The sequence below is a fragment of the Bos grunniens genome, chromosome 7 (assembly GCF_055505025.1).
Source record: "Bos grunniens cultivar Pamir isolate PY7600 chromosome 7, Bosgru_T2T1.0, whole genome shotgun sequence".
NCBI lineage: Eukaryota > Metazoa > Chordata > Mammalia > Artiodactyla > Bovidae > Bos > Bos grunniens.
The window spans coordinates 80,321,408-80,348,099 of NC_141171.1; the positions used below are offsets into that span (position 1 = coordinate 80,321,408).

The following is a 26,692-nucleotide window of genomic DNA, read 5'->3' on the forward strand; positions in this document are numbered from 1 at the left end:
AGTCCAACAAAACTGAATCCAGAAAACACTAGAAAGAGTCTAAAGTAAAAGGTCCTATTAGAGAATCTGCACGCCTAGGACTAATGTCTGCAGTCAAAGCAGAGGAAGAGAACCTGGGTGGAGAGCGCTAGACCAGGCACAAGCCCACGCCTGCTGCCTGCTGCAGATGAGATGACCGCCGAAGGACGCATCCCAGGGGAGAACATCAAATCATTCTCCACTATTCAAGTGTTGGCTCATCTGTAAACCCATGAGATGACCGCCGAAGGACGCATCCCAGGGGAGAACATCAAATCATTCTCCACTATTCAAGTGTTGGCTCATCTGTAAACCCATCTTTGTGACTCTTAATTTGAATCTTAGGAGATGAGCAGAGTGGTTGAACTTGCCGCTCACAATTTAAGAAGTAATTAACGTGTAGTCAGCAGGAACTCCATGAATAGAAATTCTCTCTCTCTCTCTCCCTCTGTTGTGCTCAAAAGAGTCTTTGCTGTTTGGAAATACAACTCCCTAAATGCAGCAGACACCTCTTGAGGCTGGTGGAGGCTGTTTCCTCTACTGGCACAGAGGCGGGCAGCATAGACCCCCTGTTAGGAGCAAGTGAGTCATGATATGTAAAGAGCCAAGGCCTGCACAAAGCCTGATTGATGGTAGGAATGCATTTGGCTTTATAAGAAGCTCTAGACTCCGAGACAGGAGGTCTGTAGGTGAGAAGTGAAGTTATCCCCTTAATGTAATTCCCTAGGGCTCCCAGGGGTCTGCAGCTCTACTTTGAAACAGATCCCAAACTCTGGCCTGAGTGGCATTGCTCTGGCAAATCTGAAACCCCACATTCTGAGGTAAGCAAACCTCAGAAATGTTATCCACGATGACTTGGGCTGGCTCCCCACCTTTCTCCCTTGGGGATCTCTGGGCTTACAGACCCCCAGGTTCATGCAGGTTTGAAGTCAGACTTCATGGAGGTTGATTTCCCTGAGAGGAGGGAGGCCCAGCCTCCTCCTCACTACCCTCTGCTCTGTCTGCACTTAGCACCTAAGCCGCTGTGCTGACAGTGTGTATTACAGAGCACGTGCTCCAGCGGCACTCGCTGCGAAGAACATAAGGAGGGGGAGTGATGAGCTGTTAGGAGGGGCCACATCACCAGCTCCTACCTCGAGGATTGATTGTTTAGGGAGGCTATCATCAGAGGACGCCAATGACTTTGAAAGGAGGAGAGGTGTCTGTATGATGCCACAAGTGCCTTCTGCGAAATGGAGGAGACAAGCGACTTGAATAAACATTTCAGAAGAGGTTTACACTTGGAAACCAAGCCACGTTAGAAACTTTAAAAGAAGAAAACACATGACATGAACTATTAGTGTTCATCGGAGCGGCCATTAAAATGTCTGGTCCCTTGCGACTTCCCTGGTGGTGCAGTGGTTAAGACTGCACGTCCATTGTAGGGGGCACATGTTCAATCCCTGGCCAGGGAACTAAGATCCTGCATGCCGTATGGTGTGGCCAAAAAAAAAAAAAAAATGAAGAAATGTGTGGTCCCCAAGGCAGGGTGTTGTTAACTTATCTCCTGGAGAACAAGGAGAGATGCCTTCAGGGAAGAGGTCAGGATGTGGAGAGTCTGCTAAGGGCAAAGACCTCTTCTCTTGCCTTTCGTGGGATTCCCTTCATATCCCTGGTGAAAAATGTGATGATTTTATACGTTGTATAGATGAGGTATTAAATAACATGGCAACACAAATGGGGAAAGTTAGTTTCTTTCCAGGCTCTTTTTATTCTCCCAAATCGGCAGAGGAGAAAGCCTCCAGTTGATGCTGGTTGTATTTAACACCTCATTAACACTTCTTATCTCCCTTTTTAACGGAGAGAGCAGGTCTAAGACTCCCCCGGTAGCAGGTAACAAAATCATGCTCCAATTTAATTGCATTGCTTTGTTTTAATTTTACAGTTATTTTCTGTTTGCAGCGAGTCTGCCTTCCTACTTATGGTAGTGACATAAAGTCTCTTCTTTTTTTAAATGGATTTCCTTAAGTAGACAAGGCAAAACAATTTTTTAATTAGATAGCAAATACCAGTAAGATAATACCTAGATATGGCAGAACAATCTTGACAGGTGACCATGATGGGTGACCAGGAATACCCAGTTTAGAAATCCACACTGCACAGCATTCATCATCTAGTAGTACTTTGCACACAGATGCTCTGTGGGCATATGATTGTTGCTGGGCTAAAGCCAGGCTTCTCTCTGCTAGGATGCTGACAATTTTTAAAGCAATTTCAAACCTGTATTCTTAAATGACTTCTTTATTGATGTATGGTTGACTTACAATATTATATGAGCTTCAAGTATACAACATAGTGATTCAGTATTTTTATAGATTACGCACCAAAGTTATTACAGTGCTATCGACCATATTCCCTGAGTTGTACATTACATCCCTGTGACCTATTTATAACTGGTAGTTGTAGCTCTTAATCCCCTTCATCTATTTAGCTCATTCCCCCACTCATCTCCACTCTGTCAACCACCTGTTTGTTCTCTGTATCTGTGACTCTTATTTTTTAATATATTTGTTCATTTGTTTTGTTTTTTAAAGTCCACACTTAAGTAGAAACATATGGTATTTGTCTTTCGCTAACTTCTTTCAATAAGATTAGCCTCATATGTGTTGTCACATATGGCAAGATTTCATTCTTTTTTATAGCTGGGTAATATTCCACTATAGATGTCTTCATTCATCACATTGTCTTCATCCGTTCATCTGTCCATGGACATTTAGGTTCCATGTCTTAGCTATTATATATAACGCTGCAATGAACATAGGGGTGCATATGTCTTTTCAAATTAGTGTTTTCTTTGGATAAATACCCAGCAGTAGATTTGCCAGATCATATAGCAGTTGTATTTTTAATTTTTGAGGACCCTCCATACTGTTTTCTGTGGTGGCTACACCAATTAACATTCCCATCAACAGGGCTTAAGGACTCCCTTTTCTCCACATCCTCACCAACACTTATTGTTTCTTGTCTTTTTGATGACAGTGATTCTGAGAGGTATGAGGTACTGTTTCACTGTGGTTTTTATGTGCATCTCTCTTATGATTATTGATGATAATGACTCTTAAATGGGCTTCCCAGGTGGCGCTAGTGGTAAAGAACCCACCTGCCAGTGCAGGAGACATAAGAGACTCCCATTCAATCCCTGGGTTGGGAAGATCCCCTGGAGGAGGGCATGACAACCCACTCCAATATTCTTGCCAGGAGAATTCCATGGACAGAGGATCCTGGTAGGCTACATTAAATCACACAGAGTCGGACATGACTGAAGCAACTTAGCCTGTATACATGTATGATTATTGATGTTAATCAGTCTTAAATGGACTATCATTAATAAGTATAGTTACCAAGTCATTCAATACCTAGTCTGTACCTAAGGCTGATGGATACACCACGGATCCCAGAATCTCCCTCATTAAAGGGTCTTCTAGGCCTGGGTGTTTAGTAGCAAAGTTGCATTAAGCCCCTCATACCAGCCCCCGGGCAGGAGGTGGGTAGACCTTATTCAACCCCTTCAGATGCATCTTCTCAGGCAGGTACAGGTAGTTCCTCTGTCACACACAGTAGTCAGGGTGGCTTTTGCCACATATGTTCAGTGTTTCGTCATTCATCCACCCCATGAATCCTTACTGAGCACCTATTTTGTGCCAGCCCTGGGGAGACATCAGTGAATGAAATAGACATTTAACTCCCTGTCCTGGTGGAGCTTACATTCTCAGTGAGGGAGACAGACAATAAAGAATGAATGCAATAAATAACCATATGAGACACATGTTAAAGTGTGGTTACAGTTTTGGCAGTGGGGGATGCAAAAGGAAGGGGACTAGGGATTGTTAGGTGGGAATGGGCAGGGGTTAAATGTGGTGGTTGAGGTCAGCCTTATTGGAGGCAGTATCTGAGCAAGACTTGAAAAAGGGAAGAGTGAGACAGCACATTCCAGGTAGAGGGGTTGCCAGTATAAAGGCCCCAAGACGAGTGTGCACCTAGCATGTTTAAGAAACAGCAGAGAGGCTGAAGCAGAGAGAGCAGGAGAAGAGAGATCATATGTTAAGGGTGCCTACAGACCATTAGCAGAACTTTCACTTCTTCATTGAGAGAAACGAGGGAATCCCTGGAGTGTAATGAGTAGAGGAATGCTAAGGGCTTATTGGCACCCCACTCCAGTACTCTTGCCTGGAAAATCCCATGGATGGAGGAGCCTGGAAAGCTGCGGTCCATGGGGTCGCTGAGGGTCGGACACGACTGAGCGACTTCACTTTCACTTTTCACTTTCATGCACTGGAGAAGGAAATGGCAACCCACTCCAGTGTTCTTGCCTGGAGAATCCCAGGGATGGGGGAGCCTGTTGGGCGGCCGTCTGTGGGGTCGCACAGAGTCGGACACAACTGAAGTGACTCAACAACAACAACAAGGGCTTATTCTGGCTGCTGTGTTGACAGGGTGTGTGGAGCAGAGGTGAAAGCAGGGAGGCCAGTTAGAAGGTGAGGCAAGGGTTGAGATGGTAGAAGTGGTGAGAAGACACAGATTCTGGTCTGTTTTAAAAGTAAAACTAAAAGATTTAACCATAGGACTCAGCAATTCCACACCTAGGTGTATACACAAGAGAACTAAAAATACATTTTCAAATGTCAATTTTTACCATCATCAAAAAGTCTACAAATGGGACTTCCCTGGTGGCCCAGCAGCTAAGTCTCTGCGCTCCCAATGCAAAGGGCCCAGGATCACTCCCTGGTGAGGAAACTAGATCCCACATACTGAAACTAAAGATCCCAAGTGCTGCAACTAAAACCTGACTCAGCCAAATAAATATTTAAATTATTTATTTATTTATTTATTTGGCTTCCCTGGGTTATGGCACACAGGATCTTTGATCTTCACTGTGGCATGTGGGATCTAGTTCCCTGACCAGGAATTGAACCTGGGCCCCTGCATTGGGAGCTCAGCATCTTAGCCACTGGACAACCAGGGAAGTCCCTTAAATTTTTTTTAAAGTTTACAAATAACAAATGCTGGAGAGGGTGTAGAGAAAAGGGAACCCTCCTACACTGTTGGTGGAAATGTAGATTGGTGCAGCCAGTATGGAGAACAGTATGGAGGCTCCTTTAAAAAAAAAAACTAAAAATAGAGCTATCACATGATTCTGCAATCCCACTCCCAGGCATATAACCAGAAAAGATAAAATTATAATTCGAAAAGATACATGTCCCCTCTATGTTCATAGCAGCACTGTTCATAATAGCCAAGACATGGAAACAATCCAAATGCCCATCAACAAATGAATGGATAAAAAAAATATGGTACATATATACAATGGAATATTACTTGACCATAAAAAAATAAAATAATGCCATTTGCAACAATATGAATAAACCTAGAGATTATCATACTAAGTGAAAAAGTCAGAAAGACAAACATATGATATAATTTATGTGTGGAATTAAAAAATAGTACAAACTAAGTTATTTTTAAAAATACAGAGAAACTCACAGACACAGAAAACAAAGTATGATGATTACTAAAGGGGAAAGGGGGAGGGGGAAATATATTTGATGTTTGAGATTAACACAGACACAATACTTTATATAAAATAAACAACAAGGACCTGTATAGCACAGGGAAGTATGTTCAATATCTTGTAATAACCTTTAATGGAAAAGTATCTGGAAAAGAACATATGTAGAGCCCTCAATTCTGGACAAGATGGCAGAGTAGGACTTGAGTAGGACCTCTTCTCACAAAATCACAACTAACTGCTGAACAGCCATTGACAAAAAAGACTGGAACCTACCAAAAAAGATATTTTAACATCCAAAGAAGTCACAACCAGATGGTAGGAGGGGCACTTTCGTGACATAATCAAATCCTGTCCCCACTGGATGGGTAACCCGTAAACTGGAAAATAATTATATCACAGAGGTTCTCCCACAGGAGTGAGTTCTGAGCCCCATGTTGGGCTCTCCAGGCTGTCTGCCAACAGGAGGAGGAGTTCCAGAGCATTTGGCATTGAAGGCCAGCAGAGCTTGCGTGTAGGAGCTCCAGAGGAATGAAGGAAACAGAGACTCTACTTTTGGAGGATGCACACAAGATTTCACATGTACTGGCACCCAGCAAAAGCAGTGACCACACAGCAGTCTGGGCCAGACCTACCTGTGGGTCTTGGCAAGGCTAGTGTAAGGAGGGTCTCCTGGGGATGTGGCGATTGGCTGTGGCTCACTTGTGGGGGCAAGGACACTGGTGGTAGAAGTGCCAGGGAACAGTGATTGGTGTGAGCTCTCCCAGAGGTCATGATTTTGGCACCAACACCTGGCCCCACCCAAGAGCCTGCAGACTGTAGTCCCCGGACACCCCAGGCCAAACAATCAGCAGAGAGAGAACACAACCTCATCAGCAGGCAGGCTGCCTAAAGTTGTACTGAGATCACAAGCCACCTGAAAATATCTCTCTTGAAATGGCTCTGCATACCAGAGGGACAAGACCTAGCTCCACTCACCAATGGGCAGGAACTAGTCCCTCCCACTAGGAAGCCTGCACAAGCCTCTTAGACCAGCCTCATCCACGAGGAGACGGACAGAAGAAGCAAGAAGATCTACAACCCTACAGTCTGCAGAAAGGAGACCACAAACACAGAAAGACAGAATGAGACGGCAAAGAAATATGTTTCAGATGAAGGAACAAGATAAAAAGCCAGAAGTACAATTAAGTGAACTGGTGGTAGGCAATCTACCTGAAAAAGAATTCAGAATAATGATGATCCAAGATCCTGGAAAATGAATGGAGGCACAGACTGAGAAGACACAAGAAACATTTTTAAAAGACCTAAAATATTTAAAGAACAGAGGTTAACAATACAATAACTTAAATAAAAATAGTCTAGAATAAATCAATAGAAGAATAAGTGAGACAGAAGAACAAATATGTCAGCTGGAAGAGAGTGGTAGAAATCACTGCTGTGGAATAGAAAAAAAGAAAAATAAAAAGAAATGAAAACAGTCTCAGAGACCTCTGGGACATTAAAAACATCAACATTCCCATTATAGGAGTCCTAGAAGGAGATGAGAGAGAGAGAAGGGCCTGAGAAAATATTTGAAGAGATTAGGCACCAAACTCTCCTGTCATAAGAAGGGACATACTCATTCAAGTCCACAAAGTTCACAGTTGTCCCATATAAGACAAACTCAAGGAAGAACATGCTGAGACACATATTAGTCAAAGTGACAAAAATAAAAGACAACCAAAAATTATGACAAGCAACAAATAATATTTAAGGGAATCCCCATAAGGCTGTCAGCTGGTTTTCCCCGGAAACTCTGCAGACCAGAAGAGAGTGGCATGATACATTTAAAGTAGTGAAAGGAAAAAAAAAAAGTGGTGAAAGGGAAGAACCTACAAGCAAGAGTACTCTACCCAGAAAGGCTCTCATTACGATTCAGTGGAGAAATCAAAAGCTTTACAGACAAGCAATAGCTAAGAGAATTCAGCACCACCAAGCTAGCTTTGCAACAAATGCTAAAGGAGCTTCTCTAAGCAGAAAAGAAAAGGCCACAACTAGAAACAAGGAAATTACAAATCAAAAAGCTCATGGTAAAGGCAAACATAAGGGTAGGAAATCACACACAAATATGTTATCAAAACCAGCAATTGTGAGAAGAGGGAAGAGTACAAATGTAGGATATTAGAAGTGCATGGGAAATTAAGAGATCAGCAAGTTAAAACAATCTCATACACATAGATGCTATATCAAAACCTCATGGGAACCTCAAACCAAAAATCTACAACAGATACAAACACACAAGCAATCCAACACATCATTAAAGATAGTCATCAAACCACAAGAAAAGAGGAAGGGGGAAAAAAGAGCTGTAAAAACAAACCCAAAGCAATTAACCAAACAGCAATAAAGACATGTGGGTGCTTGCATGCTAAGTCACTCAGTCGTATCTGACTCTTTGCCACTCCATCATCTATAGCCTACCAGCTTCCTCTGCACATGGGATTCTCCAGGAGAATCCTGGAGTAGGTTGCCATTTCCTTCTCCAATAAGAACATACATATCAATAATTACTTTAAACATAAATTGATTACATGCTCCAACAAAAGACATAGACTGGCTGAATGGAAAAACAAGACCCATATATATGCTGTCTAGTAGAGACCCACTTCAGATCTAGGGACATGAACACATACAGACTGAAAGGGAGAGAATGGTAAAGAATATTCTATGCAACTGGAAATCAAAAGAAAGCTGGAGTAGCAATATTCATATCAGACAAAATAGACCTTAAAAACTATTATAAGAGATAGTCACTACGCAAATAAACAAATGGGTCCAAATTAAACTTAAAAGCTTTTGCATGGCAAAGAAAACTGTACACAAAATGAAAAGACAACCTACAGAATGGGAGAAGTTATTTGCAAGTGAAACAACCAACAATGTTTAATCTCCAAAATGTACAAACAGATCATGCCAAAAACAAACAACCCAATCAAAAAATGGGCAGAAGATCTAAACAGACATTTCTCCAAAGAAGGCATACATGTGACCATAAAGCACATGAAAAGATGCTCAACATCAGTAATTATCAGAGAAATGCAAATCAAAACTACAATGAGGTATCACCTCACACCAGTCAGAATAGTCATCATCAAAAGTCTACAAACAATAAGTGCTGAAAAAGTGTACAGAAAAGGGAACCCTCCTGCACTGTTGGTGGGAATGTAAATTGGTACCACCACTACAGAGAACAGTATGGAAATTCTTAAGAAAAACAGAGCTACCGTGTGATCCAGCAATCCCACTCCTGGGCACATATCTGGAGAAAACCATAATTAGAAAAGATACATGCACCCTAGTGTTCACTGCAGCACTATTTACAATAGCCAGGACATGGAAGCAACCTAAATGTCCATCAACAGAAGAATGGATAAAGATATGGGACATATATACAATGGAATATTACTCAGCCATAAAAAGAACAAAATAATGCCATTTGCAGCAATGTGGATGGACCCTAGAGATTGTTATACTGAGTCAAGTTAGACACAGAAAGACAAATATCATTTGATATCACTTATATGTAGAATCTAAAAAAAGAATGATACAAATGAACTCATTTGCAACACAGAAACAGACTAAGACTTTGAAAGCAGACTTGTGGTTGCTGGGGGAAAACATGGTAAGGAGGGATAAATTAGAAGCTTGGTGGATTGGCCCCAGGGCAGCCAGAGGCAATGGAAAACCGGAGGAGCCCTCTGTTCCTGGGCGTCCTCCAACATCAGCTCCAGCCTCTCTCAGGCCCTCTTGCAGCAGGGCCTTTGCCTTAGCCCCCGGCTTCACATTGACCAACACCCAATGGCCCATGAAGGTTTACACACTGAACGAGGGCCAGCAGTGGGACAGCCAGAGCACCAGGCATGTCTTCCAGCTATGTGGAGAGGCTAGAGGGCATGTCCGTGCTACTAATGGCCTGACAAAATGTGATCCACTGGAGAAGGGAATGGCAAACCACTTCAGTATTCTTGCCTTGAGAGCCCCATTCAGAGTATGAAAAGGCAAAAAGATATGGCACTGAAAGATAAGCCCCTCCCCAGGTCGGTAGGTGTCCAATATGCTACTGGGGAAGAACAGAGAAATAGTTCCAAAAGAATGAAGAGGCTGGGCCACAGGAGAAACAACACCCAGTTGTGGACAGAGGGCGAGATGGTTGGACGGCAACACCGACTCAAGGACATGAGTTTGAGTAAGCCTGGCATACTGCAGTCCATGGGGTCTCAACTGAACAACAACTGGTGGTGAAAGTAAAATCCAATGCTGTAAAGAACAGTATTTCATAGGAACCTGGAATGTTAGGTCCATGGGTCAGGGTAAATCGGATGTGGTCAAACAGGAGACGGCAAGAGTGAACATCAACATTTTAGGAATCAGTGAATTAAAGTGGACGAGAATGGGCAAACTTAATTCAGATGACCACTATATCTACTACTGTGGGCAAGAATCCCGAAGAAGAAGTGGAGTAGCCCTCATAGTCAACAAGAGTCTGAAATGCAGTACTTGGGTTTATTTCCAAGGCAAACCATTCAACACCACAAAAATCCAAGTCCATGCCCCAATCACTAATGCCAAAGAAGCTGAACTTGAACAGTTCAATGAAGACCTACAAGACCTCCTAGAATTAACACCAAAAAATGTCCTTTTCATCACAGGGGACTGGAATGCAAAAGCAGCAAATCAGGAGACACCTGGAGTAACAGGCAAGTTTGGCCTTGGAGTACAGAATGAAGCAGGGCAAAGGCTAACAGATTTGCCAAGAGAATGCACTGGTCATAGCAAACACCCTCTTCCAACAACAAAAGAGATGACTCTACACATGGACATCACCAGATGGTCAATACTGAAACCAGATTGATTATATTTTTTGCAGCTGAAGGTGAAAAATCTCTATCTAGTCAGCAAGAACAAGACCTGTTGATGACTATGGCTGAGCTCATCAGCTCCTTGTTGCAAAATTCAGACTTAAATTGAAGAAAGTAGGGAAAACCACTAGGACTTTCAGGTATGACCTAAATCAAATCCCTAACAATTATACAGTAGGGGTGACAAATAGATTCAAGGGACTAGATCTGGTAGATAGAGTGCCTGAAGAACTATGGATGGAGGTTTGTAACTCTCTACAGGTGGTAACCAAAACCATCCCCAAGAAAAAGAAATGCAACAAGGCAAAGTGGTTGTCCGAGGAGGCCTTACAAATAGCTGAGAAAAGAGGAGAAGTTAAAGTCTAAGGAGAAAGGGAAAGATATAACCAACTGAATGCAGAGTTTCAGAGAACAGCAAGGAGAAATAAGAAAGCCTTCTTAATGATGCAAAGAAGTAAAGGAAAACAATAGAATGGGAAAGACTAGAGATCTCTTCAAGAAAATTAAAGATACCACAGGAACATGCAAAGTTGGGCACAATAAAGGACAGAAGCAGCAAGGACCTAATAGAAGCAGAAGAGATTTATAAGTGGCAAGAATTCACAGAAGAACTGTGCAAAAAAAGGTCTTAATGACCTGGATAATCATGATGCTGTCGTCACTCACCTAGAACCAGACATCCTGGAGTGTGAAGTCAAGTGGGCCTTAGGAAGCATTACTATGAACAAAGCTAGTGGAGGTGATGGAATTCCAGCTGAGCTATTTCAAATCCTAAAAGATGATGCTGTGAAAGTGCTGCACTCAATATGCCAGCAAATTGGGAAACTCTGCAGTGGCCACAGGGCTGGAAAAGGTCAGTTTTCATTCCAATCCCAAAGAAAGACAATGCCAAAGAATGCTCAAACTACCATACAATTGCACTCATTTCACATGCTAACAAAATTATGCTCAAAATTATTCAAGTTAGGCTTCAGCAATACATGAACTGAGAACTTCCAGATGTACAAGCTGGTTTAGAAAAGGCAGAGGAACCAGAGAACAAATTGCCGACATTTGTTGGATTGTAGAAAAAGCTAAGGAATTCCAGAAAAACATCTACTTCTGCATCATTGACTATGCTAAAGCCTTTGACTGTGTGTATCACAACAAACTGTGGAAAATTCTTAGACAGTTGGGAGTACCAGATCAACTTACCTGTTTCCTGAGAAACCTGTTTGCAGGACAAGAAGCAACATTTAGAACTAGACATGAAATGATGGACTGGTTCAAAGTTGGCAAAGGAGTATATTGTCACCCCGCTTATTTAACTTATATGCAGAGGACATCATGCGAAATGCTGGGCTTGATGAAGCTGGAATCAAGATTGCCAGGAGAAATATCAACAACCTTAGATATGCAGGTGATACCATTTTAGTGGCAGAAAGTGAAGAGGAACCAAAGAGCCTCCTGATGAAGGTGTAAGAGGAAAGTGAAAAAGCTGGCTTAAAACTAAACATTCAAAAAATGAAGATCATGGCATCCGGTCCCATCACTTCATGGGAAATAGATGGGGGAAAATGTGGAAACAGTGACAGATTTCATTTTAATTTTCTTGGGCTCCAAAATCAGTGCAGATGGTGACTGCAGCCATAAAATTAAAAGACATTTTCTCCTTGGAAGAAAAGCTATGACAAACCTAGACCGTGTATTAAAAAGCAGAGACATCACTTTGCTGACAAATGGCAAAGGTCCATCTAGTCAAAGCTATGGTTTTCCCAGTAGTCATGTACAGATATGAGAGTTGGACCATAAAGAAGGCTGAGTGCTGAAGAATTTAATGCTTTCAAACTGTGGTACTAGAAAAGGCTTTTGAGAGTCCCTTGGACAGCAAGGAAATCAAGGAAGTCAGTCCTAAAGGGCATTGACCCTAAATATTCACTGGAAGGACTGACACTAAAGCTGAAGCTCCAATACTTTGGCCACGTGATGTTAAGAGCCAACTCACTGGAAAAGATCCTGATGCTGGGAAAGATTGAAGGCAGGAGGAGAAGGGGACAATAGAGGATGAGATGGTTAGATGGCATCATCAACTCAATGGACCTGAGTTTGAACAAACTACAAGAGATGATGAAGGACAGGGAAGCATGGAGTGCTGCAGTTCATGGGGCTGCAAAGTTGGACACAACTTTGCAACTAAATAACAACTACTATATATAAAATGGGCTTCCCTGGTGGCTCAGATGGTAAATTATCTGCCTGCAATGGGGGAGACCGGAGTTCAATCCCTGGGTCAGGAAGATCCCCTGGAGAAGGAAATGGCAACCCACTCCAGTATTCTTGCGTGGAAAATTCCATGGACAGAGGAGCCTGGTGGGCTACAGTCCATGGGGTCGCCAAGAGTTGGACACGACTGATCAACTTCACTTTAATATATAAAATAGGTAATCAACAGGGACCTACTGTATAGCACAGGGAACTCTACTCAATATGCTGTAATAACCTATATAGGAAAATAATCTGAAAAAGAATGAATATGTGCATATGGATAGCTGAATCAGTTAGCTGTACACCTGAAACAACACTGTAAATCAACTATATTCCAATATAAAATAAAAACTAAAGTAAAAAAAGAATATATATGTATGTACACAACTGAATCACTTTGCTATACCTGAAACTAATGCACCATTGTAAATCACTATACTTCATTTGTTTAAATGTTATCCTAATAATAATAAAAACCTTGGCAGTAAATGAAAAAAATAAATAAATTAGTACATGGATAGTCATAACAGCATTATCCATAATAGGTAAAAAAAAAAAAAAAAAAAAAGTGTAAACTACCCAAATATCCATTAACTGATGGATATAAACAAAGTGGAATATATCCAAACAGAATATTCATCCATAAATAATAATAATATACTGATACATGCTACAACACGGATGAACCTTGAAAATGATGTGCTAAAGAAGCCAGACATGAAAGGCCACACGTTCTTTGATTTCATTTATATGAAATATCCAGAAAAGGCAAATCCATGGAGACTAGAAAGCAGTGGCGGTTGTCAGGGACTGAGGGGAAAGAAGAATGCAGAGTGACTACTGATAGTGATGCAGTTTTGAGGGGATGATGAACATGTTTTGGAATTCATGAATTCCGGAAACGATGATTGTACAACATTGTGAGTGTAACTGGAAGCCACTGAATTGTGCACTTTAAAATGATGAGTTTTATGTTACATGAGATTTACCTCAATTAAAAACAAAAGTAAAGGATTTATGGATGGATTAGACATAGAGAGTGAGAAAAAGAAAGAGGTCCAGGATGGTAGCTGAAAGGATGGAGTTACCATAATCAGGGATGAAGAAGGCTACTGTGACAGATGTGGAGAGGAAGACAAGGAACTGAGGTTTGGACAGAAGCTGGGCATTGAGGAAGAAGTCCTAGATGGAGACATAAATTTTGGAGTTGGCATCAGCACGCAAGTGGTACTGAGGTGCAAATAAAACATGTCCTGGGCCTTCCCTGGTGGCTCAGTGGTAAAGAATCTGTCTGCCAGTGCAGGGGACATGGGTTCAAACCCTGATCCAGGAAGATCCCACATGCTGTGAAGCAACTAAAGCCCATGCGCCACAACTACTGAGCCTGTGCTGCAGAGCCTGGGAGCTGTGTGCCCTAAAGCCTGTGCTCTGCAACAAGAGAAGCCACTGCAGTGAGAAGCCCGACCACTGCAGCTAGAGAGTAGGTCCCACTCGCCACAGCTAGAGAAAAGCCCAAGCAGAAGGCCCAGTGCAGCCCAAAATAAATAAATTATTTAAAAACAAACATTCCTTATATGAATCCTTTTGTGTATCATCAAATCAAATAATGGACAAGTGTTTCTATTAGGCATTCTCCTCTCCATTAAGGCACCATGTGAAAATGATAAGGTGCATTTTTGCTGACTCTGAGTATATTTAGGGTGATCTGGCTTAGAACATAGATTGGGCTAGGGATAGAATGTATGACATGATAAATATACCTAAAACTGATGTATGTTTTCCATCCTGGAGTTTCCATCATAAGAGAAAAAAAATGTTTTTCTCTTATTTTGTATCTCTGTGAGACAATAGGTATTCACTAAATGTACTAATCATTTCATGATGTAAGTTAAATCATGCTGTATAAAATTATATGGTTCTGTATGTCAATATTATCTCAAACTTGGAAGGAGAAAAAATGGTATTGAGGGCCCTGAGACTGGGTCAGATCACCATGTCTGGGAAGAACAGATAGAGTGGAGAAGAAGTTCACAGACTGCGTCTAGGACATCCCAGCATTCAGAGCAGAGAGATGAGGAGGAACCAAAGAGGGACAAGAGGTGGCCACAAAGGTGGGAGAGGGACAACAAGACAGTGTGTTGTCCACAAGGCTAAAACAGAGAGAGATGCAGGAGCGTTCAACTTGTCAGAGACTTCTCATAGGTCAAAGTAAGATGAAGCCCACAGTCAGCACTGGACTCAGCAACATGGAGGTCATGTATGGCCTTGACAAGTGTTGTTTTAATGCATCTTTGGGAGCAAAGCCTGATTCAAAGGGGAGAAATGGGAGTTCCTGTGTCTAGAGAATTATTTTGAGTTTGAGAAGTTCTTATAAAGGGGGTGAGACACGTATGGTGGCTAAAGGGAGAAGGACGGACAAGAGAGGAATTTTAAAGGTGCGTATTTAGTGGCATGTTTGTATGTTGATGGGGTGACCTGTTACACCAGCGGAGGGTTTTTTCCAGCAGCTCATGTGGAGTAACAGAAGGAAAGTGAGAATGTGGGTACTAATGCTGGTAAGCTGGTAAATATGATGAGCGTTTGATGGAAATTCCCCCTGACCACATCAGTTTTCTCAGATAGGAATGAAAGGTCAGCTGCTAGAGTGAGGAAGGTGTGGGATGTTTTAGGAGAGATGAGAAGTAGCCAATCACCCGGGAGAATGGAAGAAGGACTGAATGGAAAAAGGGGATATGGTCAGATTACCAGGCATCAGGAAGGCACAGCTGGGGTTCATGGTCAGGAATTTAATACCAGTCAGGGTGGCTTCGTTCATTTCTGCTGCCGCATTCAGCTGCAACAGGGACAAACAGGAGCCTGCCATGATTTCACCAAGCAAGTGTGATGAAGTGAGAAAGTGGCAACGCATCTGAGAATATACACAAGGGGATGATTCTAATGACTGACCATGGAATGCACGCTAGGTAAGAAGAGAGGACAGACAAAGAAGCTGGGGGATGGGAAAAGTAGTTTAGGTTGGCTTGAAGGTCCTAGGGAAGGGAGACGTTCTGGGAGTATGGAGGGGTGAGGTTACAAAAAAGAGTAAACTAGAGAGAGTCCAGGCGGTGTTCAGAGGGTGATGTCTATGAAATTGAGGTAGAATTACTCATGATCACAAGCTCCAAAGGATGAGCAGGAGAGTTAGTAAGTGGAGGATCACCAAAAAACTAAGAGGCCAGGATACTGGAAGGCTTGACTGCTTGTATAATGAAATCACAAGGAAGGAGTTCAGGAATAGAGATGGAGCATGACAATGGAGCCGACCCAACCCTAGGCCTTAGCAGGAAAGGGCAATTGTATTCTGAGCACACAAGAGCACTCTCTTGACCTCCGTTTGAAGAGTAGACACCTGAGGAAAGGGTCTCAGGAGCCAGGTGACTGTCTGCATTGCATGCACTCAGGGACCCCCCCTTTCATAATGAGCGAGGCTTGGTGCAGCAGCCCCTGCCTGGAGGTCCTGCACAGTGTAATCATCACATCTACATGTTTCCGATCATTGTATCTCTAGCTTCTAAGCACACTGACTGGCCCATCAATACTGAAGTACTTGCCAAATGAAGGATTTCACTGTGACTGAACAAGCCACATGCCAGGCACCATGATAAGCCCTCCACGTGAATTTTCTCCCTCAACCTTCACAACAACCCAATGACATTAGTAGTTTATATCTGATGAACCTGAATCTGAGAGAGGGCCAGGAACTTGCCAAAGGTCACACAACAAGGGCATCGGAAGGGAGATCTAGCTTACTCCAGCACTGTCCTAAATCACCGTGTGGAGTGGGAGGTTGGGGTCAACTGACCAAGTCTGGAAGGACATCTGTTTCCTAGAGCCCAGGTAAAGCAGCTCTAGGTCCCGACCAGAAGACTCTCACAGGCTGTTGCCTCCCTCTCCTGCTGGACTCCATACTCAACATCCCACTTTATTTCATTCTCTCTCCAAGATCCCCTCTGGCTTTCTACCCATCATGATTTCAGAAGTCTTTATTTCTGTTTCCACCATAGATGTGAAAAGCTGGCTTGTGATGTTTGGATTTCAGCTCAGCAACATAATTCCTGGCTTCCCAAGAGCCAAAATGTATTTCGTGCCTCCGCCCTATGAATTGTCAGAGAGTCAAGCAAGTGAGAGCGGACAGGTAAGCGGAGGTCCCTGCCAAGAATCCAAAAGACTGTCACCATTCCCTCTGGCAAACAGAACCATGTCGGGGCCAAGGACATGTCAGTAGCACCAGAAAACATTGGAGCTGGGTATAAAAGGGGCATGAAACCGGGTGGCTTCATGAGACAGTGGACATCAGTGCTGTCACTTGTCTGGCGCAGCACATATTTCTTCCCAACCTCAATTATTACCTTAATTGTGGTGTCATTATCTGTTCAGTGTATACCCTTGAGTCACTCCTTGATTAACAACAGCACTGAGAAATCTAGCAGCAACCTACCATCTGCACTGCCTGTAAGATCATAACCCTTTTGGCTTTTATGGGACATAATAAAACGGTAGTTTGCAGTTTCTGTCCCATTAAAGAACATTTTTATGCCTCACATAAAATCTCAGTGTTTTATGGCCCAAACATATACAGATTGAGTTTTCAGAACATAATCTGTGCTTGGGTTTCTCGGTGATGACCGAGAGGTGGTCAGTTTCAATTTGGGTGCAGCTGAGACCGCGGCCACAATTGGATGGGAGGGGTGGGCATCTGCGTTTGGATCTCTCCTGCTGCAGAACCCGTGCTTGGCACGATCAACCTCTGAAAGGTCTCAGCTGCTCTGAATAATTGTCCAGACTGTGTCACTAGAGAGAGACCAGGAGGAACTGCCGGGTAATTGAGAACAGCATTCTCACAGTTCTGCCCCGTGGGGACCACTCACTGGATGAATAGCCATCATTTCGCTCATTTATCTAAGTGCCGTTACCTCCCCAGCACAGCCTCCTCCATTATCCCAGCCTGTCCCCCAACCACCAATTGAGATGAGTTGTAATTTCTGAGTAGAAAACTCAAGGCCAAGGAGATAATGGGGATTTCGTCCCCCTGCAGAAGCAGGGCTAGGATCCAAAGCAAATGGCTCAAAAAGTCCAGGGATATTCCCTCTGGCCCACAAAGCTGGAATCTCTTTAGCCTGGTGCTTCTCAAACATTCATATGCATGCAGACCAGGTAGAGGGTCTTGTTTAGATGCAGCTTCTGACTCGCTGGGTCAGGAGGGAGGCCCAAGATTCTAGTCTTTGCTAACAGGGAGGGTCCTGGTGATGCCTCGGCTCCTAGCCGTACTTGGAGTAGCACAGTGCCAACTCAAGGAAGTTAATGAACATCCCCTTCTGGAGTGGGTAGCCATTCCCTCCTCCAGGGGACCTTCTCAACCTAGGGATCGAACCCAGGTCTCCTGCACTGCAGGCAGATTCTTTACCACCTGAGCCACCAGGGAAGCCCCTATATATGTATAACGCAGCTGCTAAACCATCAGCGGGCCAATTGACTCTCTCTTCTGCAATGATGGAGAGACACAGTAAGTGGGTAGGCCTGGGTATAGATGCCATTCAGGTGTTATGCCTATGCACCCCCATTTATAGTTACAAGGTGGGGAGGCCATACCATCAGAGCACTGGAAACAAGCCAGCCTGTCCTAGTCCAAAAGGTAGGGCTCTCTTAGTTCTGATCATGACAGACGCAAGACATATTCTTGGAGGGGTGTCCCAGCCTTCCTCTTTCTGACCCAGCCCCTAACTGCACAGGGTGGGCCCAGCCCACCCCCTCAGCTCTCTGTGTCTCTTCTGCCCACAGCTCATTACAGGTGTCCAGCAGACAACCGAGAGGCACAACCAGGCCTTCCTGGCTCTTGAAGGGCAGGTCATTTCTAAGAAGCTCCACGCCAGCATCCGCGAGAAAGCAGGCCACTGGTTCGCCACCACCACGCCCATCATCGGCAAAGGCATCATGTTCGCCATCAAGGAGGGGCGGGTGACCACCGGCGTGTCCAGCATCGCCAGCGAGGACAGCCGCAAAGTGGCGTCTGTGCTGAACAATGCCTACTACCTGGACAAGATGCACTACAGCATCGAGGGCAAGGACACCCACTACTTCGTGAAGATCGGCTCAGCCGATGCCGACCTGGTCACCCTGGGCACCACCATCGGCCGCAAGGTGCTGGAGAGCGGGGTGAATGTGACCGTGTCGCAGCCCACGCTGCTGGTCAACGGCAGGACTCGAAGGTTCACCAACATCGAGTTCCAGTACTCCACGCTGCTGCTCAGCATCCGCTACGGCCTCACCCCCGACACCCTGGACGAAGAGAAGGCCCGCGTCCTGGACCAGGCCAGGCAGAGGGCGCTAGGCACGGCCTGGGCCAAGGAGCAGCAGAAAGCCAGGGACGGCCGCGAGGGCAGCCGCCTGTGGACGGAGGGCGAGAAGCAGCAGCTGCTGAGCACGGGCCGCGTGCAGGGCTACGAGGGCTATTACGTGCTGCCCGTCGAGCAGTACCCTGAGCTGGCGGACAGTAGCAGCAACATCCAGTTTTTAAGACAGAACGAGATGGGAAAGAGGTAACAAAATCGTCTGCTGCCATTCCTCGCCTGGATGGCTCAGCGGGAGTCACTGTTATCTCCTCTCCTAAGGAGATGAAGACCTAACTGGGGCACTAAAGGCCGGGCTGCTTTAGGAGACCAAGTGGCAAGAAAGCTCACATTTTTTGAGTTCAAATGCTACTGTCCACACAAGAAGTCCCACCTCCTGGAGTAGACTAAAGCCCGGCGGCAAAATTCCTGAGGAAAAAAAACAAACAAACAAAACACAAAACAGACAAATGGACGAACACACAACCATGTTCCAAGTTCCCCTAAAATAATGACCCACTTGTTCAGGGTCTACGCAGCCAAGAGACGGAAAGAGACGCAAAATGTTCAAAAGAAACAAAAGAACATACATATGCACACAGGAAACAAACAAAACACACACACACACACAAAACAAAAACACAGCGACCGCAAAACAGAGACGTGAAGACGAGAAGGCCTCATGTTCTATTACCTCACTCATTCACACGTGAGCGACACACAGATATCCGTGAGGGCCAGCATCCCAGGACCAGCTAAGGACCACGATTCAGACTGCTCGTTGGATAGATAACTACAGACGTTTTCGTTTAAACAAATACAGGTGCATTTAAACCACGACTTTGGGGGTGATTTGTGTGTAGCGACTGGGGAGGGGGGGTAAAAGTGAAAGAGTGAGCACTGGAAATAACTTTTTAAAGAAAAAAAATAGAAAAACACAAGAAAAAAAAGGAAATTAATATCAAAAATCGAAGCGAAATAATACCGTTCAGCACTTAACTCTCAGGTCCTGATTTAGTCTGGCCTGAGCTAATTTATTTGAGCGCAGAGTGTAAAATTTAATTCCAAGGGTGGCTATAATCACTACAGATCAATTTCATACTCTTTTGTCTTTGAAGATTCCATTGTGGACAGTAATACGCAGTTACAGGGTGTAGTCTGTTTAGATTCCGTAGTTCGTGGGTATCAGTTGCAGTAGAGGTGTGGGCATCGTGACACTCTTTTGCTAAACGGGCACCACTTCAGATCACCCTGTACATACCTAAGCCTTGAGGCACAATCACTGTTTGAGATTTACAATTATTAGTGTGTTTGTTTGGTCCAGAAACTGAGACAATCACATGACAGTCACCACGAGGAGAGAAAATAAAAAATTTTAAAAACCCACAAAAAACAAGAAAAAAAAAGTTTAAAAAAAAACCATAAAAAAATGTCTAATAAGAACTTTGGTACAGGAACTTTTTTGTAATATACATGTATGACTTGTTCATCGAGTTTTTATATTAATTTTAATTTGCTGCTAAGCAAAGACTAGGGACAGGCAAAGATAATTTATGGCAAAGTGTTTAAATTGTTTATACATAATAAAGTCTCTAAAACTCCTGTGGACACTGGTCTTCTGTGGAAATGCTTTGCGGTGAGGGCAAGGTCAAAAGTTCTGGAGAAAAGGGTGTGTGTGCGTGCTTGGTTGCTGTTGTGTCCGATGCTTAAGACCCCACGGACTATAGCCCACCAGGCTCCTCTGTCCATGGGATTCTTCAGGCAAGAATACTGGAGTGGGTTGCCATTCCCTTCTCCAGGGGATCTTCCCAACTCAGGGATCAAACCCAGGTCTCCTACATTACAGGCGGATTCTTTACCATCTGAGCCACTAGAGAAGCTGGAAGAAAGAGGGATCTTGTCAAGATGCTCGGGCAGATATGGACTTTTGAACTTTGGGGGCAGTCTTTGTTAGAGGCATCCCCTGTTCTCCAAGCTTCTCTAGAGTGATCTCTCCCAACATCTGCAGCCCCACTCTGCATGGAGCGGAGATGAGAAGGAGAGTGTGGGCCTGGGACCAGTGGGCGGTGAAGACCCTCAGGCCCACCGGTGCCTGGACAGGTTCCTCCAGCACTCCTGGGACAGCCAGCCTTCTCCCTGCTGCCGCCTTCTAGTTGTAGAAGGTGCTGCCGGGAAACTGAAATCACACAGTTGTCCCCGTGGGAGGCCTGCATGTGTCTGTGTGTCACGGCTCAGTGTGTATCTGCATATGTGTATATTTTCCTCCACACTAGATCACTTTACCCCAAAACTTGCAAACTTGGGGCAACCGAAGTCAGAAGACCATTTTTTTTTAATAAAAGCTTTTTTTTATTTTTCCCAAACTAAACATTTTATTTTGTATTGGGATATAGTTGATTAACAATGTTTTGGTTATTTCAGGTGAACAGCAAAGGGACTCAGCCCTACATATACATCAGAAGAACACTTATGATTTGGATGAATTTTTCCCCACCAGTCCCACAGTCAGAATAGTAATACTATCATTAAGAGCTCATATTTATTAATGCTTGTTGCATGCCAAGAACAGTGTTTGCAACCCCATAGACAGTAGCCCACCAGGCTCCTCTGTCCATGAAATTCTCCAGCCAAGAATATTGGAGTGGGTAGCTGTTCTCTTCTCCAGGGGATCTTCCTGACTCAGGGATTGAACCCAGGCCTCCTACATTGCAGGCAGATTCTTCACTTTCTGAGCCAACATGGAAGCCCCATTTTTTGATATTTACTACATGCCAAGAAGAGAGCTAAGTGCTCTACACACAATATTTTCATTCAATTCTTTTTTTTTTTTTTCATTCAACAGCATTATTCTGAGAGCTTACTATATGCTGGGCCCTATGCTAAATTCTGGGGATAAAGGAGGTGACATGAATAGGGGCACTAATCTCATGAAACTTACAGTCAGGGATGCAAACAGACAACAGTCAAGTAGTTACACTATAAAGTAAAATGACAGGGGTCAATACCAAGAAGGAGAGATTTACAAAGTTATAAAAGCACTTAGCTGGGGATGTGGCCTAGACTGAGAATGCAAAGGAAGTTACTGAGATTTGAAAGTTGAGGAGGAGTTAATCAGATGAAAAGAGGTGAACACATCCCAGACCCAGAGAACAGTACGTGCAAAGGGACAGTGGTCACACAGTCAGGCCAGAAAACAGAAAAGGCTTTCAAGGTTCAGAAAACACCCTGATTAAAGACTGGAATTTTTTTGTTGTTGTTGTATTACAAACAGGGAGTCTGCTTTAATCTCTGATACCAACAAGTGCTCTGAATACGGTGTGACCAGGCAAGGGAGCTGATGCAATCATCTATGTGAGATAACAAGGAAGGTTCCTGGCCATCAAGGAGGAAACAAAAGTAAATTGAGTGGACAGATTGCAAAGACAAGCTCCTAGTATCATTCACTTCGCAAGTGGAGAAACAGGCTGCTTGTCACAAGCTGGGAGGTGGTGGAATGATTGAAGCCCAGCTGCGGCTGATTCCCAAACCTCTCCAGCACATCCGGGTGGCATGTCACCCTGAGCCCTCCAAGGTTTCTGAACCACCACTGCCTTTCAATTCTCTAGCCTGACCAGGGGTGGCTTCCCCAGGTGGAAGGAGATGGGAAGAGAGGCCAGGCTAGAGAGGCCATGGTGTATCAGATCCCATGGCCCTCTTATCAGCAGAGCAAGCTGTGATGAGTGAATCAAACAGGAGAACAAAAATACACCAGAGAATTTGCTTCTCAGAAGCACGTGTAGGGACTTCCCTGGTGGTCCAGTAGCTAACTCTGCACTCCCAATGCAGGGGGGCTAGTTTGACTTCCTGATCAGGGAACTAGAGCCCACATGCCATGACCCAGGAGTCCACATGCCATAACCGAGATCCAGCGCAGTCAAATAATATAAATATTTTTTAAATACCTTTAAAAAAGAAGCACATGTAAAGCTTTCTTTCCCTATTTTCTTTTAGAAGAACAGGAAGCAGGACACAGGTCCTTCCGTGTGCTTGGTCCAGCTGCCTTGTTTAATCTGACTGGTGTCAGGACCCCTTGGATCTGTACCCACAGAACAGCCTCCAGTTGGTCATAAAGCCAGGCTGAATCCCAACCACATGGGGACCAACTGCTGTGCCCTGTCTCTCCAGGGAAGATGCAGCCAGTAGGGCCACCAAGACGGAGGGGATCTCAGGCAACAAGGCAGTGGGAGCTTGCCCAGCCTCACCAGCCTCATGGCAGGGCGGGGGCAGCAGGCAGACCAAAAAGGGTGGGCTCACAGCACAGCACACAGGCAGTCACATGTCACCAGAGTTTCCCGTGAACGTGAAACTCTCTTCTATGCCAGCCATCTTTGAATTATCCATAAGTGTTCTGTTATACCCAGGCAAGCCCAGCCCCTCACAACATGCACACTCATAACACAGAAGGAGATGGTCTTGGGTTAAAAACAAACAAACAAACAAAAAACTTCTGTCTTTCCTTGAGCCAGACCTAGAATGACCAGCATAAAATGTTTCACCTCTTCCAAAAGTATGGGTTGGCCACACTTTTTCCATAACATCTCATGGAAAAGCCTGAACAAATTTTTCAACCAACTCAGTATTAGAACAATGAAAGACAATTCCAGAAAGGCCTTTCAGGGGACAAGATTGTACACTCTGAGGTCAGCATGATGGGAACAAACCCTAACTTGACCACTCATGAAACACAGGGCTTGGGAAGGTTCATGTATGTTGTTTTGTCACTAAGTCACGTCTGACTCTTTCCAACCCCTTGGATGATAGTCTACCAGGCTTCTCTGTTCATGGGATTTCTCAGGCAAGAATACGAGAGAGGGTAGCCATTCGCTTCTCCAGGGGATCTTCTGACCCAGGGATGGAACTCATGTCTCCTGCATTGCAGGCAGATTCTTTATAGCTACATGCCAAGAACAGTGTTATGTGCTCTACACACGATACTTTCATTCAATCCTAGTTTTTTTCATTCAACAACATCATAGCCACCAGGAAAGCCCTTTGGGAAATTACATGTATTAATTGGGGTAAATAGCATTAGCTGCTTTAAGAGATAAACCCAGGAACTTCCAGTGTCCAGTGGCTAAGGTTCCGTGCTCCAAATGCAGGGGGCTCGGGTTCAATCCCTGCTCAGGGTTCCCACATGCCACAGCTAAGAGTCCACATGCCACCACTAAAACCTCCTCATGCCACCACTAAGACCTGACACAGCCAAATAAGTTTAAAGAGAGAGAGAGATACCCAATATAAGCTAACACAGAAAACGTTGAATCCTTACTTGTGTAGTTGTCCACTGTGGGCCAGCAGTGGGAATGGCTCTGCCCCAGTGGGCACCCCAGGCTCCTTCTATCTTTGGCTCCACCTTCTTCTTCCTCCTCAGAATCTTTGAAGTAGCGCCAAGAGCACATGTGTAACTACTTTATTTTTAATGGGCCACACTTGGAGGTATACTTATCCCCTCCACTCACATTCCATGAGGGGTTCCGTGGACCTTCCTACTGCAAAGGACACTTAGACAATGTGGTCTGACTAGGAATCCAGGAAGAGGAGACCAGATGTTCATGAGTCTAAGCAGTCATTGCCACATAAGGCAGCATCTAGGAGCCTCTGTTTCCTGACCCGTAAATCAGGGCTGATAAACACGGGGCTGCTTGGATGATTAAATGAGATTGCATATATCACCAACACATGGTAAGTCCCCAGTAAATGCTAGCTTTTATGATTTCTAAATCTTTGCTTCAAGCAGAGTTTCTAAAAGTAAAACTTGAGGCATGACTTGTTCATCCTAGGAGTAAGAGATTTTTATGCAGCTGTGAAGGAAGATGGAGAAAACTGGCCCTCAAATCCTGCTCGGGGGTGCCCCTCCTCCCTCCCAGGCCCAGGACATGTACCTCAGGACGCTGCTCACGGCTTTTCGGAAAGGCTCGGAGATCTCAGCAACATGGAGTCTGGCTGTCCATTCAGTCGTTCGTCGACATTCCCAGTCACCAAGCACAGGGTCTTCCCGGGCACCGTCAGAAGCTTGGACTACCAAGAGAAATAAAACGTGGTCCAAAATTTCACCGTGTAAAGCGTGAGGACTAACTCACAAGTCAATCTGTGGGACAGAGCGGGCTCGAAGCTGGCACAGAAGTGGTCCCCCAAACAGTGAAGGCGGGGAAGAGGACCACGAGTTCTGTCCACGAGCTTAGAGCTGGGTACTCACAGGGACGAGAACGTGGGGAAGAGAAGGTTAGAGGGCTATCCGGACTAAGAAACAGGTTTCAGGAATGAGAAGAAAGGCATAAGCTGACCGCGGAGAACTTGCCAAAGGACAGAGCAATGGCTACGCACGAGGACCCTCCCAGCCACTTGGAGGTCTCTCAACACGCCCACAACCTCCAGGGCCCAGACCAATCAGAGCAGGATCTCGAGGGGGCGTGGCTGCCAGGGGCCGATTCTGAAGTTCCCAGGTGATGCGAACCTGCAGCCAGGGGAGAAGTACTGATTGGAGCCTTAACAGGAGGTACGTGGCCTCAGACATTGATGTCGGAGTGAGGCAGGAAGGAAGACCAGGCTAAGAAGCCCAACGTCCTCTTCCATACTGCGAGGAGTGTGCAGTGGGGCTCTTGTTGTCTAGTCGTTAAGTCGTGTCTGACTCTTTGCGACTCCATGGACTGTAGCTCACCAGGCTCCTCCGTCCTTGGAATTCCCCAGGCAAGAATACTGGAGTGGATTGCCATTCCCTTCTCCAGGGGATCTTCTCGACTCCAAGATTGAATCCGCGTCTCCTGCTTGGCAAGCGGATTCTTTACTCTCTCAGCCACCAGGGAAGCACAAGGCTCTTGCACCTGGTGAAAAATATTACTAGGAAATCCTTTGACTAGCAAAGTGGAGAGAGGAGAGAAGCAGAAAGAACTGAGTCTGGGAGGCTGCATCAGCCCAGATGATGAGGATACACAGGATTAGGTTTTGGAGGGGGGAGGAGGCTCTGTATCTCCCTCAGAGCTGGGGACAGTGTCGGTACAGGGTCGAGCTCAGGCAGGATTCAGTCCAGAAGCTCCGAGGGTGTCCTGCAGGAGAAGTGTCACAGACACAACATGGCCTCTCCACACAGCTAAAAGAACCAGTGCCTCAGAAGGACATAAGAAGTCTAACCTAGGCTTACCTTCAGGATTCCTCTGATGGGCTCACGTCAGGACTTTGCAGGAAAATTCTGATCCAGTGTGCCCACAGCCAAGCCTCACCATCCATCCTGAAACTGCTGGGAAGCCTGAACCCTCCCTCTGAGGCCCAAGCTGGCCCTCCAACTGCGAGGCAGCCCTCCAAAACCAAGTCTGCACCAGCTGGAGTCTTTCCAGAGACTGACCTCACCTGTTGCCCAAGCCCCACCCTCCTAAACCCTTGCTTCCTCCTGGTACATGCTCGCTGTCTGGCCACAAGATGGCAGCCTTTCCCACGAAATCGTCCTGGATCTGGGCCTGGGCACTTGGGACTGGTTTAGCGAAAATGTTAGCTCCACTCTGAGAATCAAGAGACAGCCAAAAAAGCCCTGCGCCCAGAGAAGAGTCCTGTGCCCTCAGAGAGACCCCTGGAATCGGTTCCAGGAAGCA

General features: G+C 44.9%; 2 protein-coding genes across 20 annotated transcripts in view; one reads left to right on the plus strand and one right to left on the minus strand.

The window, feature by feature from the left end:
* The window catches only part of TENM2 (teneurin transmembrane protein 2), a 1,167,677-nt gene extending 1,146,999 nt beyond the window's left edge, over window positions 1-20,678 (plus strand). For all 5 annotated transcript variants that reach the window (XM_086412765.1, XM_086412766.1, XM_086412768.1 and 2 more), the window contains 2 exons: window positions 16,749-16,879; window positions 18,523-20,678. In XM_086412765.1, the coding sequence (XP_086268891.1) occupies window positions 16,749-16,879; window positions 18,523-19,284 (893 nt within the window). In that variant the 3' untranslated portion in view covers window positions 19,285-20,678. The remainder of the gene's footprint in view (window positions 1-16,748; window positions 16,880-18,522) is intronic.
* LOC147369864 (uncharacterized) overlaps window positions 1-26,464 on the minus strand; it is a 61,740-nt gene extending 35,276 nt beyond the window's left edge. For 8 of the 15 annotated variants that reach the window (XR_015167997.1, XR_015167996.1, XR_015167994.1 and 5 more), the window contains exons 1-3: window positions 25,306-25,904; window positions 24,992-25,127; window positions 24,379-24,483 (exon numbers count right to left, since the gene is read on the minus strand). The gene's annotated coding sequence lies outside the window, so the exon portion shown is untranslated. Of the gene's footprint in view, window positions 1-24,378; window positions 24,484-24,991; window positions 25,128-25,305; window positions 25,905-26,247 lie in introns of those variants that run through there. The other 7 variants (XR_015167998.1, XR_015167999.1, XR_015167995.1 and 4 more) reach the window with 2 other exon arrangements.
* Window positions 26,465-26,692: the final 228 nt, after the last annotated feature.